The 16978-nt window shown below is 47.2% G+C and overlaps 1 protein-coding gene across 3 annotated transcripts in view; it reads left to right on the top strand.

Moving 5' to 3' along the window:
* Positions 1-14780, top strand: part of FAR1 (fatty acyl-CoA reductase 1) — a 39321-nt gene extending 24541 nt beyond the window's left edge. For all 3 annotated transcript variants that reach the window (XM_075280894.1, XM_075280892.1, XM_075280893.1), the window contains exons 8-12: positions 89-156; positions 3110-3281; positions 11595-11724; positions 12663-12790; positions 13513-14780. In XM_075280894.1, the coding sequence (XP_075136995.1) occupies positions 89-156; positions 3110-3281; positions 11595-11724; positions 12663-12790; positions 13513-13675 (661 nt within the window). In that variant the 3' untranslated portion in view covers positions 13676-14780. The remainder of the gene's footprint in view (positions 1-88; positions 157-3109; positions 3282-11594; positions 11725-12662; positions 12791-13512) is intronic.
* Positions 14781-16978: the final 2198 nt, after the last annotated feature.

The following is a 16978-nucleotide window of genomic DNA, read 5'->3' as shown; positions in this document are numbered from 1 at the left end:
ATCCATAGTCCCGTTGGTGTGCAGCCGGCTCCGCGTCCAGACCCTAACACCCCGTTGTCATAACCTCTCTCCGTTTCTTCCCTTCCAGGCCTAAAAATATCATCGTGTACAATTGTACGACAGGCGGCACCAATCCCTTCCACTGGGGTGAAGTCGGTATGAGCACTCTACTTTCCCTGTAATCACAGCTTTCTATGGCACATCGGGGGCAGGGCAGAGGTTTAGGGCAGTTCTGCAGCTGGTTTTTTTCTATTATTTTTGCAGGGCAGCCGATAGTCAAGGAATGCACTGCTTCATGTGCTAACTTTTTTTTATTTTTTAAGCTTATTTTAGCATGATTTTTGTAGGATTTTGCATTACTGGAAAATATTTGAGCAGGAATGAAGCCGTATATTATTTCTAATTTTTATTAATTTTTTTTTTTTTTAAATAACACTACAAATACATTTGCAGTCATTTGTGCACAGGGAGTCTCCAGGAACGTGACTGTCGCCTAACGTTCCACCTACCTCTGCTTTGTAGGTACCTGGGCTAACAGATTGCAACGCTTCTCAACCAACTTATTAATGCAAGGTCTGTTCTATCCATCCCCGAATTTTATTAAAGGGGTATTCCGGTAGCAAAGTTACCTCTATCCAAAGGATATGGTGTAGCGGTGAGGGTCTGCCCAATGTGAATATTATTGACATTGATCATGTTTGCACCCCAGTGTTGAATAGAGCATCAGGTTGGAGAGCGAGCACAGATTCGTGTATTTTAATGGGACAGTCAGAGATGGTTGAAACGCAGTACTCTGTCTCTGGGGATCCCAAATGACGCGCTGTCCAACCTGCTGCTCTGATTCAAAACTGTTTGTGTGATCAATGGGGGCCCAGGGGTTGAACCATCACTGCCCCCTAACTTTGTGCTACTGTAATTACAGGAAATAATTTTACGTATATGAATCCCCGACGCGTTTCTAGATGCCCCGGGGTGCACGTTCATTGCACTGTTGAAGAATTCAGGACCGAAGTACCCATGCCCATGTAGTAGAGTGCTCTGTGCATGGGGAATGTAGACTTTTTAACTAACCCCTTAAGGGTGATCTCAGGGATTTCTTCCACTCTAGCAATCTATAGCAACTGAATGGGCCCCGGAAAATTGCAGGTTAAGGGTGCAAGGATGTAAAGATGCATGTGAAAGAGACCATAGATGGAATAAGTATATGCAGATTACACCCCTCTACAGTGAAAGTGGGAAAGTCCACAATACCCTCGGCATGCTCGTCTTGATCAGCCGGGGGCAATGGCTCCTTTTCTGGTGGCCTTGGCCTAGCTATGCATTATATGGCAATTTACAGCACCCTGTAATAAAACATTTGTCCTGTAGTGGACGCTGCAGGGGGAAGGGGTGGCTGTCTGCCTCTTCCCCTGCACTTCTAGAAACTGGATGATCATTAGGGCAGCTGTCGCTCCTGTATTTATCCCAGGTACTTCCAAAGCAGAAGTGTTCTTAAAATTACAGTATATACACCTAGTATTTACAGCGTACCTAACCTTTTAATAAGCTGTGCCTAAATCAATAGCACAATGCGTGTACATGAGGAGGGACACTATGCTATAGCTTGTATTTTACATGGTTTGGCAGTTTTCCCCTCTTCAGGCCTTTCAGTTCTCCCTGAGCTTCTGGGCGGAGACTAGACACTACGAGGTCTCTCATAAGCCGGCCATACACTTAAGATTTTGTTGGCTGAAACGGCCGACTCACTCCACAGAAGGTGAGAAATCTGACATTTTTGCTCGTGGCCGTCCAGCCGTCCATCCGGGGGCCCGGCCAAATACCAGAGATCAGGCAGTTTTGATGTTGATGTCGGACTCGTGTACGAATGATCCCCCATCATCCATCGAATGGCCACATCATGGACATCCAAAATCTAGTGTGTATGGCCATACTCTGCACACAATAAGTACAGGAATATATAGTAGCAGTATATACTCCATAATTCTCACTCAGAAGGATCATCTAGGACTATCTGAAGAAGAACTGATGTGTATAAAGCACTTGGAGTGAGATGAGATACAAGACTTACTGTTATCTGCAGCAGCAGTCTGTTTCTAGTCTCGCTTACTGGGCTCCTGCTGACTCCTCCCCCTCCTTCCTCCATAGACCTCTATTGTGAGCTGTAATCTGACACCTGTAAGCTGAGATTTCAGAGTGAAAGTCAGCACTTCCAGGAAAAGAACCACCTACAAGAAATGGAGAAAGAAGCATTTTTCCCTAATAAGATATATTAGACAATTTCTGATCTCCATCTGTGCTATTGATTTATGCGAAGCGTGTTGAAAAGTTAGCGACCCTTTCAGTTCTTGACGCTTAGTTTGGATACTTCACTAGTTTGGTACATTCCTTTATACTGTAACCGAACGTAAATGTTTTGACTTTTTTTTTTTTTTTTTCCCTATGGAGTACGCCATCTTGAAAAGCAAAAATTCTACCATTTTTTTTTCTTTTAAAAAAAAATTTAAAAAAATCTGAAATTTTATACTAATTTTCACCAAAGGTGGCACCATACCAAATTTGGATTAAATTGTCTATTTACTGTACAAATGGCTCACCGGGGGATGGGTGATCTGATCCACACTTATTTATTTTTTTTTTTAATTATTATTATTATTATTATTATTATATTTTTTATTTATTTTTTTTTTTTTTAGAAACATTTTCCCCTAAAAAAATGAAAAAAAAAAAAATCTAAAATCACTCTGAAAATTGGCCGTAATTTTTTTAAAATTTTTTTTGTGGAAAATCGTTCTAATTTTAAGAAAAAAATAGCGGGAATAAAAAAAAAAAAGTTTAAGAGGAACAGAAAAAAATTAGGAGTACAGAGGACTCCCCCCCCCCCCCCCCCCCTCCCAGATAAAGAGAGCGAGCGCCAAGCCGATCTGGATATGGCAGGAGATGTCGCCCAGCGTAGCCGCTTGTCCCCCCCTGTAGCCAGCAGACTTGGCATGCTCCCTCCGCAGTTGTGATGTTTTTTTGATGGTTCTGTGAGCTTTTATTTTTTTTATTTATTTTTTTTTTATTGCCGTCCATTACACGGTTAAGCTATTGAACAACTTTTCTTTCTTAGAATACCATGTAATTTCCACTTTCAAGAGGAATCCTCTCGAACAGGCCTTCAGACGGCCCAATGTAAATCTAACCTCCAATCACCTATTATATCACTATTGGATTGCTGTAAGCCATAAGGCCCCAGCATTCCTCTATGATATCTACCTCAGGATTACTGGAAGAAGCCCAAGGTAATGGTGGAGAGCTCTGTGATTTTTCTGTTCCTCTTACATGTCAAGCGCCAGTGACTGATCCGTGAAATGAGCCAATGGGGCCGTCTGCTGTTACCCCCCAAGCATGCGTCCGCCTAACCCAGTACTAATGATTGTGGACACCGGATGCCTTACGGGGGCGAACGACACGTTTTCTGGATCAACATAAGCGATCATGGAGGAGGGAGGGGCTTCTCTTCGTTTATCGTTCTGGGGGCGGGGTTAATGATTTAAAATTCTCACACTAGGGGGCGCTGGGTAGTTCTTACCTTTCCTATGTCGATCCAGTCAATTGTCTTCTACCCGTAAGCAGCCCGTGCGTTAAAGGGAATGCCGCCGCGAGCCTGAAAATGGAAGCCTGGTTTAATTCTTGTTCATTTTCCTTTTGGTCACCCCCGTTGTTTCGGTGGCTCCTCCTTCCCCGGGTGTGCAGGTAATACCCCGAGTCAATGGGATTTACTAGAGTCTCTTGTAGCAAGCGGTATATTACTGTTTGGATTCTTGTAATAGTAAAGGCATTGCATTGACTTTACTCGTGCAATGTTCATCCTGAGCCCCCTGATTCATCATCATGTCAGCAGGATTGTAGATTTTGAACGGTAGGTTTAACTTTAGTAAGGGCACTTGGGTTATCATAAGAAACCTAGGGAGGGTGGGGGGCAATTTAAGAATACCAATTTTTCGCTTGCAGCTCAGTCCCATTCAAGCGAATAGGCGGAGCTAATACCAAGTGCTACCACTATATAATTGTACTGTTCTATGCTTGGCGAGTAATGAAGAGGTTGCAATGGTCACCTGAATGGTCAGACCCATGGAGATCTGCCATTTGATGTATCTTAAGGAGTCATTAAGGCCCCACGTAGCGACTCGAAGCCAAAAAGCACTGCAGGAAAAACCGCGTAATGGACGGGTTGGCCGATACGTAGCTCCCCTTGTGGTCATGACTTGTATTACCAGCACACCTGCCGACTGGCGCCCGTTCATCCTTGCAAAATTTTGACAAATGAAATGCCCCCCTGTGACGGTGAAAGTAAGTGCATTGGAATTGAAGGAGACTTCCATCTTCAGGCGGCGCGTTCCTTTTATAAAGGTAATCCTTGTATTGCATCATTGTATGACTACTGTGTTGAGTCCCAGACTGTCTACGTGTTCTCACTGCATCTGATCCTTATTTCTCCTACAGAATATTATGTAAATGTTTCCTTCAAGATGAATCCTTTAGAACAGGCCCTCAGGCGCCCCAATGTTAACCTTCGAAACAACCCCCTTTTGCACCATTACTGGACGGCTGTCAGTCATATAGTCCCTGCAGTGTTGTATGATGCTATTCTCAGGTTGACAGGTCAGAAACCCTGGTAAGGAGGTTGCATTAAACACCATAGGAGGTGCTGATAACCTGGTGAAGGCGTGCTGAGAAGACGCAGGCTCAATGGCAAAAGCAAAAATTATTGTAGCCACACAGTGATATTACTGGCCCCGAAGGGCGCGTTTATACTTTATTTTACCCCATTCCTGCATCTCTTACCTCCCACCTCATTGCTCAGAATTATTTAAGTGCCATTTTATTTTGTCTGCCTGGTGTGTCCGGACTTCATCTGTCGTCTATGTTATTACTTCCCTTCCCTTCCTTCTCTTATTCTGACTTTATCAGTTTGTCTTTTATTTTCACTCTTTTTAGCTTTTTCTTTCTTTTTTTTTTTTTTCACTTTTTTCTTCAGCTTTGTTTTTTGCTTTTTCTATTTTTCAGTTTCTTTTTTTTCTGTTTTTTTTTTCTCTTCTTCTCTTCTTCTCTTTTCCTTTCCTTCTTCCCTCTCCCTCCTTCCTTCCCTCTTTTCCTCCCTTTCCCTCTCCCTCCTTTCCCTCTTTTCCTTCCTTTCCCTCCTTTCTTCCCTCCTTTCCCTCTTCCCTCCTTTCCTTCTTCCTTCTGCCTCCTCTCTTCCATCTTCTCTCCCTCCTTTCCCTCTTCTTTCCTTTCTTCCCTCCTTTCCTTCTGCCTCCTCTTTTCTCTCCCTCACTTCCCTCCTTTCCTTCTTCCCTCTCCCTCCTTTCTCTCCTCCCTTTCCTTCTTCTTTCCTTCCTTTCCCCCCTTTCTTCCCTCCTTTCCCTCTTCTCCTTCCTCTCTTCCTCCTTCCTTCCCCCTTTTCCTCTCCTCCCTCCTTTCCTCTCTTCCATCCTTTCCCTGTTCTCTCTCCCTCCTTTCTTCCCTCCTATCCCTCTTCTCTTTTTTTCTTTATTTGCCTTTTCTTTTGGTTTTTGCTCTTCTTTTTGTCTCTCCATTCTCTTCCTCCTTCCTTCCCTCTTCCCTCCTTTCCCTCTTCCCTCCTTTCCCTCCTTTCCCTCTTCCCTCCTTTCCCTCCTCTTCCCTCCTTTCCCTCCTCTTCCCTCCTTTCCCTCCTCTCTCCTCCCTTTCCCTCTTCCCTCCTTTCTTCCCTCCTTTCTTCCCTCCTTTCTTCCCTCCTTTCTTCCCTCCTTTCTTCCCTCCTTTCTTCCCTCCTTTCTTCCCTCCTTTCTTCCCTCCTTTCTTCCCTCCTTTCCCTCTTCTCCTTCCTCCTCTCTTCACTCCTTTCCCTCTTCCTCCTCTCTTCCCTCCTTTCCCTCTTCTCCTTCCTCCTCTCTTCACTCCTTTCCCTCTTCCTCCTCTCTTCCCTCCTTTCCCTCTTCTCTCTTCCTCCTCTCTTCCCTCCTTTCCCTCTTCTCTCTTCCTCCTCTCTTCCCTCCTTTCCCGCTTCTCTCTTCCTCCTCTCTTCCCTCCTTTCCTTCTTCCCTCCTTTCCCTCTTCCCTCCTTTCCCTCTTCCCTCCTTTCCCTCTTCCCTCCTTTCCCTCTTCCCTCCTTTCCCTCTTCCCTCCTTTCCCTCTTCCCTCCTTTCCCTCTTCCCTCCTTTCCCTCTTCCCTCCTTTCCCTCTTCCCTCCTTTCCCTCTTCCCTCCTTTCCCTCTTCCCTCCTTTCCCTCTTCCCTCCTTTCCCTCTTCCCTCCTTTCCCTCTTCCTCCTCTCTTCCATCCTTTCCCTCTTCTCTCTTCCTCCTCTCTTCCCTCCTTTCCCTCTTCCCTCCTTTCCCTCTTCCCTCCTTTCCCTCTTCCCTCCTTTCCCTCTTCCCTCCTTTCCCTCTTCCCTCCTTTCCCTCTTCCCTCCTTTCCCTCTTCCCTCCTTTCCCTCTTCCCTCCTTTCTCTCTTCCCTCCTTTCCCTCTTCCCTCCCTTCCCTCTTCCTCCTCTCTTCCATCCTTTCCCTCTTCTCTCTTCCTCCTCTCTTCCATCCTTTCCTTCTTCCTCCTCTCTTCACTCCTTTCCCTCTTCCTCCTCTCTTCCATCCTTTCCCTCTTCCCTCCTTTCCCTCTTCCCTCCTTTCCCTCTTCCCTCCTTTCCCTCTTCCCTCCCTTCCCTCTTCCTCCTCTCTTCCATCCTTTCCCTCTTCTCTCTTCCTCCTCTCTTCCATCCTTTCCTTCTTCCTCCTCTCTTCACTCCTTTCCCTCTTCTCTCTTCCTCCTCTCTTCCATCCTTTCCCTCTTCTCTCTTGTTTTTCTTTCTTTGCCTTTTCTTTTGGTTTTTGCTTTCCTCTTTGTCTCTCCATTCTCTTCCTCATTCTTCCGTCATAGTTCTGTCCACAAACCCTCTGAGCTGCCTCCAGTTTTCCTTCCTCTATCTGCGGCTCGTTCTCTGTGGTTTGGGACACGACTATCCATAGACCTTGTCCTGACTATGGCAGCGGAGATCTCCTTCCATCTAGCGCAGCCTGGCACCGGCTCTCCTGCAGTCTCTGCGCCCCCATTGTCCTGAGCTGCAGAGGACGGTGCTGGGTGTCGTCCTGCCTTGTAGGGCCCCTCACCCACTCTCCTCCATTGCTTTGTACACCTCGGTGGGGTCACTGACGGATTACTTTACACGCTAAGCTCTAGATCCTGACTTGCCACCATTTTGGTTTCCCTTCATTCTTATTGCATGCACGGTTTGGTTTGTGGCGTCAGAGCCGTTCGGAGCTTCAGTACGTGAACGTTTTGTTCGCTAGATAACAATGTAACCAGCTAATCCTTATCGTCTTTGAGAGAGTTGCCATCAAGCCTGTCACGTTTCTCTGCATTACGTTGTTGCTGATATGAAAGTTTGCAGTCAATGCCGCCTTATGCGCAGTCTTTCTGAATGCTTTGATGAGGTTTCAGCCATTCTTATATTATAAAGCCGTATTTCCCATTGCAAGTGCATTTGTCTGTGTGACCCGATTAATATAGTCTGGCTGAAAGCCTCTTAGATCTCTAGGCGTGGATCACTGCTACTACTTTATTCCATAGCTATGATACTGTCATTGTTATATGCACCCTGTCATGTTCCATGTTCCTGCGGGTGATGGCGGAGGAGGGTCTAACATCCATTCCCGGTATTGCATCCTAATGATGTCCTCGGCTGGTGTCCCTAACTCACCCCCTGTTTGCAAAAGCACACGCCTAATTTCTTTTTAATTCTTTTTCTTCTCCCCCTTAAAGAGTCGTGCCCTCCTTCCATAGCTCCGCTCCCTTCGCCTCCTCCGAGGCTGCTTTAAATAGGATCCCTACTAAGACAGATAGGACTTGATTCATTGCCTGGAATTGGCCGGGTAGCGCTGACGGAGCACTTCTTCTTTTTCCTCCCGTAAACTCGATTCTCTCTTCTTTTCACTGCAGTAAGGCGCTTTCAGTATTTGGGTCACTGTGAGGTAATATAACGCCGCAGGTCACAAGCTTAAGTAGCTCGCACTTTCTTTTTTTTTTTTTTTTTTTTTTTTTTTGCACATTTTCTGTTAACCTAGAAGCTTCCTAGACTTCATTCTTAACACCCCGGTTAGGTAGACTTCCCGCAGCTCTCTATAGGCTTCGTCCTAGGCTCACTATAGAGGTAACCTTTGCAGCGATGCTCCACTTTTAACAAGTGCAGGGATGTCAAACACATAGACATACCCATTTTTGCAAACTTTTACGATGTGTTGAGTTATTAGAGAGGGATCCTCTGCTCATCCTGGACCAAGAAAGGAGAATCCAGTTACTAAGAGCGTCGCTCTGGAGGACCTGACGTGTCCTGCACTACACAGGCAATACATTGATGTGAATGGTCTACTGTGTAATACCTCATTCCCCCTGTTGGGGTGCTGTAGGGTAGTTAAGCACTTAAAGGTGATCCTGGGGATCCCAGTAGATATAACCTAAGCTGGAGAACCCCTTTAAATGGCAGATTCACTGGAAATCTACGCCAGGCAGGGGCGGATCATTGCCTGCACCCAACTTGCCATACTTCATGCCACATCTCTGATGTATAAGATGACAGACCTGGCAGAGAAGGTTCCGGATTCATGACCAAGCCTGTGCCTTGTCACGAATCTGGGGAATCCTCTGCATTCACAGCTATCATATCCTCAAGCCCAGTCTCGACAAACGGACCCCACCATGATTTAGTGGAGATTTTCCCCCGGGTGCCCGAACATCCCCCTCCATTGAAATGAATGCACACTTGGGGAACGTTTACCCTTTTCTAATTTCAAAATTTTCCATGTAGCCAGTAGGAGTGACCTGTCTGATAGATGTGTATACATGTTACACAGACCTGTATACAGGGAGTGGGCTCTGGGGATGCACCTTGTCAAAAGTGGAGCTTCCTTTAAAGGCTTGTTAGCGCCAGGACCGCTCCCCACTTTGCTGCTTCAGTGATCCCCGTCAGTGCTTTAGTTTTTACCCCGTCCACCATATTGTACAGAATTCAGGCATACGTGTCAATGGTGGCTGAGTGCGCTCCATGGAAGAGCGTAGGGCTGAGCCAATATGGTGCACAATAGGAAGACCGTGGCTATGAGCTTTCCTAAACCCCTTTCCTCTTCCATGGTCCTATTTGATTTTTAGATTTTGGAGGTTGATAGGAGGCGCTCTAGTTGTCCTAAAGGCCTTTATTTCATCCCTCCCTCCAATGCAACGAGCGTGCGGATATGGATAGACTAGTCGCACACACACGTGTATTGTAGGTCAGCAGATCCAGTGATTGGCCCCAAAACTGCACCCATCATAGGCCCTGGCCAACTCCATATAAGTGAATGGAGACCCAGGGTGACTTTTGGACCCCCATTCTTCTGATCCCACGGAGGGGTTTATCACCATAACACAGCATGTAGTGAGCTCTCCAGCGCCCCTAGTGGAGGCCACTATAAAGGTGGACATTTGCTTTAAGAACGTACCTGATGCTTTAGAGTCGGAGAATCACACAAATGCCTTTTCCCCCATAAAACATTTGTCTGGTCTCCTCGGGCGGGTTAAGCCTGGGAAACCAAATGCGTTTAGTTCCTGAAAAAAAATAAAAGCGCCCATTAATTTACCCCGTGGGTTTCACATGCGCTCGCTGCCAAGAGATCTTGTAACACGTTTCTTTGTAATCTCCTCAAACAGAGAAAGCATTTAGGTTAAGTGCTTTATTATCAATATCCACTTTCCTCCCGGCCTCCGATAAATCCCCGTACACACCATTAAATCTTCTGACAGCAGGATGTGTCGGGCACCCGAAACACATCACGTTCTGCCTGGGGGGCTGCTGGATAGCGTAATCATTATCCGATTATTACAGGACTGGATATGGCTATTTCAGGGGATCGGATAGACCCCATACTCTGGGAATAGTTATATGGGGTGCAGAGGTAGCGGAAGGGTCCGGACCCTGGTGTCTGAGGGGTCTCAAGGCCCCTACTACATTAGTCATCAGTATTATAAAACACCAGGTGCTGAGGGAATAAGGGGACATGTTGCAGATTTTGCATTGGGGGAATAAGGGGACACGTTGCAGATTTTGCATTGGAGGAATTGGGGGACATGTGGCAGATTTTGCATTGGGGCCCTGAAATTCTCAATCATGTTCATACTGTGAAGGAGGGACTGCAATAATGGGAGATCCTTCTGTCACAAGATATGAGCCATATAGTGGATACTGGTGGGTAGGGTTGTCTGTAGGGGGTGCAGGTCTAGCTGAAGTGGATCTTAAAGGTCCTTTGGCCCCATAAAATATAGCAGTATTCTAAATAGCACAAGGTAAGTAGGGGCCCCAATCACAGATTTTGCGTTAGAGCCCAGGAGCTGGTAGTTATGTCCCTGCTGGTGGTCACATTACACACTTTTAGCCCCCCCCCCCCCCCTCCCCCTGCCTTGCCTTGGTAGACCATCCTACAGTTCTTGCTTTCTTTTGACCCTTTATTTGCATTTTTCCACCCCCTTCCATCTTAATGGAAACTCTCTTGGTCACAGGTTTTAGTTGCACGTGTAGGACAATGGCAGACAAATTTTTGTTCTATTGCCCCCTCTCCCCTTTGCTGTTTTGGACTGCTCTTCACCCATTCAGGGGTCCTCTAGGTTAGTCTTGAGTGGAGGTCCTGGGAGGATTCAGTGGGAAGTGTTCTGACCACTAAAAACCATTTGGGGATGGGAAAGGTTTTTCTACTCATGACCTATGTGCAGGATCTATTGGGTGGTCTGACACCCGGACCCTGCACAGATCAGCTGTTGCAATAGCCTTGAGTTTCCGGCAGTTTTATGGGCTCCTAGTAAGGTAAGAAGAGCGGTGCAGCCCCGTCCGCTGCGTAGCGCTCCTATTACTTCAATCCATTAGCAGCTTCTGGCAGCCAGAACAGAAGATCTGTATGGGGCCTGGGTCTCGGGCTACCTGTGCGGGGTCTATGCAGTGGATAGGTCATCAGTGCGTAAAATTTAGGCCCCTTTCAAACTAACTTTGGAACCGGTAGTATTCCAGCGCTCATTGCTATCTTGCGCCTTATACCGTGCAACCCCTACTATCTATGCCAATACAGATCCATTATAAGTAGCAGCCCCCTGTTTTTTTGCAGAACTACAATTCCCAGAACAGACGGCCACGAGATAGAAATAATAAATCTATCCTCAGCCGGTGATGGTAACGTGCAATGTACAGTACAGCGACTCCAAAGCTTAGCTGACCTAATCCTGAGCGCTCCCTATTCCCTGTCCGTCTGTCCTACTTTACTTTCCATTACATTTGCAAATTAAAACCTTCCTTAAGTGGGAGAAGGAGCCGGATCTTCTCCGAGCAGATTCCTTCTCATCTCCCTGCACTCTTGTGTTTTTTGCATATTTCATTACGTTCCTTTCCCGCTGCTTTTGGTGCCATGAACTAAACTGGATCCTTGTCTATAGAGCTGAAAACACAACTTTGCAGCCCAGAATGTCTTGGACTTTGGGGCTTTCTCTCTCCCCCTTAGCTTAGCCCAATCTCGGGGGGCCGGTAATCATTTTCTCCTCTTTTCGTTTCCCCCTTGGTTAAGGATGATGAAGACTATCACTCGTCTACATAAAGCCATGATGTTACTGGAGTATTTCACAAGTAACTCCTGGGTGTGGAGTAATGACAACACCAACATGTTAATGAACCAGCTCAGTCCAGATGACAAAAAGGTAAGGAGAGGACGTTGCGATCACATCATGCCGTGGTTTGTATCTATGGGACCCCCCCTTGTTTTCAGGGATCCCTCATAGGCTTCAGTCTGTTTGAAGCATTCCTGAAAATGGGCCATGACAGGGGTTATCTGCTCTCACATAATAGGATTCCTTCGTATAAACCGCTTACTGATATGCATCATGTTAAAATTCGTTGCACTTTACTTGGTTTTTATGCAGATCACGGGACGGCATCTGTGGCTTTTTGTTTGCAAGCACGGAGGTCTGCAAATGGAAGTGTCACAGCACCAGGGGACCTACAGGCCTTGCCGATTCCAGTGCATTGGGGCCGGGCTTGGAGAGGCAGAGTATACCTAATGCCCCTTGCCCAGTCCCCTTGCCTAACACTGCAGCTACCCGCACCAATGCATGAAAGCACTGCCGCTGACATCAGTGCTGGATGTAATAGGCAAGGGGGCGGGGCTAGAGGCAATAGGCAAGGGTTGTACAGACGCGTGACTTACAACAGGTGATATGGTGCTGTGACGTTTCATTTGCAGGCCTCACTGTCCCAGATGTAGTCACATGACCTGACTGGAAATCAATTAAACTGCTATAAATATGTGAAAAGCAATAGACCCTGTAAAGGAGGACGTACACGTGTCCACCATTACCTGACCTCAAATTTGGGTTATGACTTCTCTATATTAATGACCTCTCTAACCCCTGACATCCCCAAAATGAAGTGACCAGAGGTGGCACAGCGCCATACATTGCACAGTGGCCTAAAATGGTACTGCAGCCTTCTGCCATTCACTGTAATAGGAGAGATCTGCAGGACTATGCCATACCATGACACAGGGCCGAGGACTGTGCCGCTCCTGGTGCTATTCTAAGGATTGTGCCCCTTTCCTGTAACCCGTGGGTGTTCATGGCGGCTTCATGTTTTCTTGTAGGTATTTAACTTTGATGTTCGGCAGCTGCATTGGGCAGAATACATGGAAAACTATTGTATGGGAACCAAAAAGTACGTTCTCAACGAAGAGATGTCCGGACTCCCTGCGGCCAGGAAGCACTTGAACAAGTAAGTCGTCCTCCACGCTGGCAGCTCTTCACATTTGGGTGACTTTTTGTGATCTAAAACACAAATTGCTTTCTCTTTTTCCAAGATTCCCCAGACAAAATATAGGGAAGTGTTAGAATAATAAAAGGCGGGTGCGGCATACTCTCCTGTCCCAGCTGCAGCTCCCCGGTCAAGGGCCCAGTCTGTTTTGGTGTTCCATTGTTGTGTCCTGCATAGGCCCCCATGTAGCCGCTGCAGACGGTCGCTGACCTCAGTGGGTGGTCCGATATGGGGGATCTCTGCAGAAAAGATGTACCCGACTATATGGGGGCCGATGTACCTCATGGTTGGAGTGCCATGACCAACGCCTGACAGCCTGAACTGGCACCTGAAAATCCCATTATCTATCAACCTAAGAGCCCCCACCCCTTCCCATTTGCATGCACACTTGGCTGAGGGTGCATGTGTCCTCAGTATGGAGATGGAAATAAGGTTTGGCAACTCTGAGAGGGCAAAGGATCATGCAAAATCACTGAATCACTGAAATCTGTAAGTTTGGCCGACCTTCAGCTTAAGGCATCTGTCAGAAATCAGCAGCTGGGCTTTTTCTTGAACCCCTTTATAGTCAATGCGGAGCCCTGGGCTCCAGTCGTGTCCTATAACTAGACGTATGCAGACCCATCATCTTGTGCGGGGACCCTTTATATACTGGACATGAGGACTAAAGATTTCCTTTATTTTAGGTTAAGGAACATTCGTTACGGATTCAACACCATCCTGGTCGTCCTCATCTGGCGCGTCTTCATCGCACGGTCACAAATGGCGAGGAACATCTGGTACTTTGTGGTTAGTCTGTGCTTCAAGTTTCTGTCTTACTTCCGAGCATCCAGCACCATGAGATACTGAAGAGCCCGGACACCCCGAGTCATTTTGGACATCTATGCACACAGCGGCAAACTGCACAGACTCTGTCTAACCCGATCCGTGTCCTATCCATGTGGTGTACCGCCATTCAGCCATCCTAGCTCCAGACAACATGATATCAAACTTCTCAAGTGTACCTTAGTCACAAACCGCACTTGTCAGCTACCCTGAAAGTACTAAAACCATTGCTAGGTGACCTCTGCCCACGTGGCCCCCCTAGAATAACTCGCAGGTATGTGCCAGGCCTTGCGGCGGACACTGATGGGTGCTATGGTCAAGTATCTGGACTGTGATGTGCAACTAAAACTCCCAGCATACCCCGGCCGGTGCAGGTGACAGAGGACCTGCCGCCCTGTGCACCCCATAATATACTCATTTTGGTGCATCTTTTCTTAGAACGGCGCTGCACCTCTGTTATTCCTCCTGGAAACGACTTAACAAGTGGGTGAGACTGTGTCAGACTAATGGTAACACTCAGTTTCGTTTCCAAGAGGATTAACAGAGGAACGTCTAGCGCAGACTCTTCAGAAGGGCCCCACTATTGTTATAGGGGTGATACAAGTGTTTGCTAAACCTGTCAGCCGAGCGGAAAGGTTCACCTTAAAGGGGAAGTTGTACTCAAGCGGTCAGGGGTATATTGGGAGTTGTAGTCACACAACAGCTGGAAAGCAAAGTGTTGCGATTAGGGGCCGCATTCAGACAGCTGTATTATACGCTACGCATTTCGGTCCCAAATCCCGTCCTGAGCGTGAGTGTAAGGGCCTGAACTTACCGCGTCGTAGATTACAGACGTTTGTACCGCTGTCTGAATACCGCCTCCGCCCGCGTGGCTTTCGCTGCCTCTTACATCCGCTATTACTCAAGTTCACTTATATTTTATTTTTGTTACTGTAACTTTTTTATTTTTTGCACATTTCGGCCTGTCGCCCCTCCCCCCCCTCCGTTCTTTTGGACTGCATCAGTTTAACCAAACGATTGAAGAAGTTCTGGACGTTTTGTAGTTTTATATGCACAAGGAGATCTATAAATAATGCCGTGTGATCTGTATTTGTTACATAAAGCGTGGGAACCACTGACACTCACCTCACCGCTCGGGTGCAAGTTTTTGTCTTGTGTTTTTTGTTTTCCTTTTTTTTGTACGGCTTGTATAGTAACCCTGTGTGATGGGTGGAATGGTCCGTATCGTAGGGGAGCGGGAAGGAGAGACAAACGGGAGACCTTGCTAATGTATCCGCCGGTGCTGGACTAGGACTATAAGGACGCTCTCCATAGTGGAGGGGCCGGGTTGGGGTCTGGAGAGCGCGAGTGACTTCTTCATTACTTCTCCACCCTCGTGACCTGACGGAGTCCACTTACCTTTCGGCAGACGGTGGGATGGGGCAGAGGTTCCCGCTTTGTCTTTATTCCTATTGTGAGCATTTTGCAGGTTCTTTGGTTGGATTTCCCTCCTCTATGGCCACGTGCACGGTGCTGAGCGCAAGCCGCGGCTACCGGATATCTGAGCCAAGCCACGCGCCTGCTGTACTGTATGGAAGGGGATATTCCACAAGCAACGTAACGTACATAGTTTGCTAAGATTGCCCATTAAACCTTCAAAAACTGCTCTGTGATGTCCACATGTGGCGTATACTTGCTCCACAATATCATCGATCGGTCTCCCCCATTAGACCCACCATGGAGGCCACTGGGAAATTCAGGATCTCCCACACTAATGCCTGTGGGTGTCCTAGGGCCAAGTTATAAAGGTCTCCCCTGTGTATGTCCTGCAAAGGTAGGTCCGTACCTGTATTAGAAACCTAGAACTGCCATATACACAGGTGAGGTATGGGTTCCCCTTTGTAGGATATATCCAGGGACCACCCAGGTACTTCAGCCATGAGGACAACATACATGGAACCAATTACTTTGTTGTGATGAATATCTGGGATGATTAGGAGGGAGGGTGCGGATTGTTACCTGTGATGGGGGAGGGAGGTGGTATACAAACATGGCAGCATCTCTGGTAAAAATGTAATGTCTCATGTGTTTGAAGGGGTTGCCCTATCCCAGGACAAGTGCCTGACCTCTGAGGAACCTCCCAAATCAGGAGGGTGGGAGTCCTCCGCCCCGTAGGTCTGCTGTCACTCCATATAAAGTCTGGGATTGAGGAAGAGATCTGTAGACTGTGAATGGAGAGGTAGCGTGTACACATGCCAAGTCCATTCGGAGGAGCGACACGGGCCCCTGTTCTGCTCACTGGCGCCGTTCCAGGCTAGATCTGGGATTGCAGCTTATTTCCATGCAAGTGAACGGCACTAACCTCCAATACTCAGCACAGGCTATAGACTGGGACAACCCCTTTAAGAATACATTGCTTTTCCTGTAACTAATAATAGGGGATGGAGAGTGCAGCAGAGCTGTAAAGTGAGACTGTCTGGTTTACCTGATCCCTGAGAGCGCCTTTGTGTAGGCTGATCTGTAGCTATATAGCGTATATATATTCCTAGAAGTGTGTGTACAGTAAGTGCCCCTGGCATGTGGTTTGTCAGTCCAGTCACTTGGTGCAGAACCTTTTACCTTAATTGATGTTCCTCCATTAACCACAAGAGACGCTGCTGGTATAACCGAGACTCTTAAGACGTCGTCGTCCTCTCCAGGTGTCATCACTCTGCTTACATGTCGTGCGGCACCTTATTTTCTGTAGGCGTGGATCTCGTTTGGGAAACTTTTTGGGAGCTCGGCGGTTTTCAATAATTCATGAAATGTCTTTGCTATTTTTTTTTTTTTCAGTTTTTTTTCCAGAATTGTAAAGCGTCTAATTCTTTCTCTTGCCGCCAAGGTCCAGGACCGCACCTGAGTGTGAGAGACCGTGGTCAGCAACTAAAAAAATAATAATAAATTATGACTTTTTGTGACATTTCTGGCTTGTGTTTTCCTCCTTTTGCTCTCCAAAAATCAATTGCAGGAAGATAAGATGTGATCAGAGCGGAGATTGTCTTGTAGACGCTCGTGCCAGACCCCTCATTACTCTGAAGACGCTGCGCCCGGGAGGAGCTCCGATGTGAGTACAGCGCTTATATAACAGCTGTGTCTTCCGTAATGTACCCAGCGGATACCATACAATCACCCCATACACACAGCCGGACCATACAATCGCCCCATACACACGGCCGGACCATATAATCGCCCCATACACACGGCCGGACCATACAATCGCCCCATACACACGGCCGGACCATACAATCGCCCCATACACACGGCCGGACCATACAATCGCCCCATACACACGGCCGGACCATACAATCG

Source organism: Leptodactylus fuscus, chromosome 7 (genome assembly GCF_031893055.1).
Source record: "Leptodactylus fuscus isolate aLepFus1 chromosome 7, aLepFus1.hap2, whole genome shotgun sequence".
Lineage (NCBI taxonomy): Eukaryota > Metazoa > Chordata > Amphibia > Anura > Leptodactylidae > Leptodactylus > Leptodactylus fuscus.
Note: the sequence above shows the minus strand (reverse complement) of the source record. Positions and strands in the feature narration are given on the sequence as shown.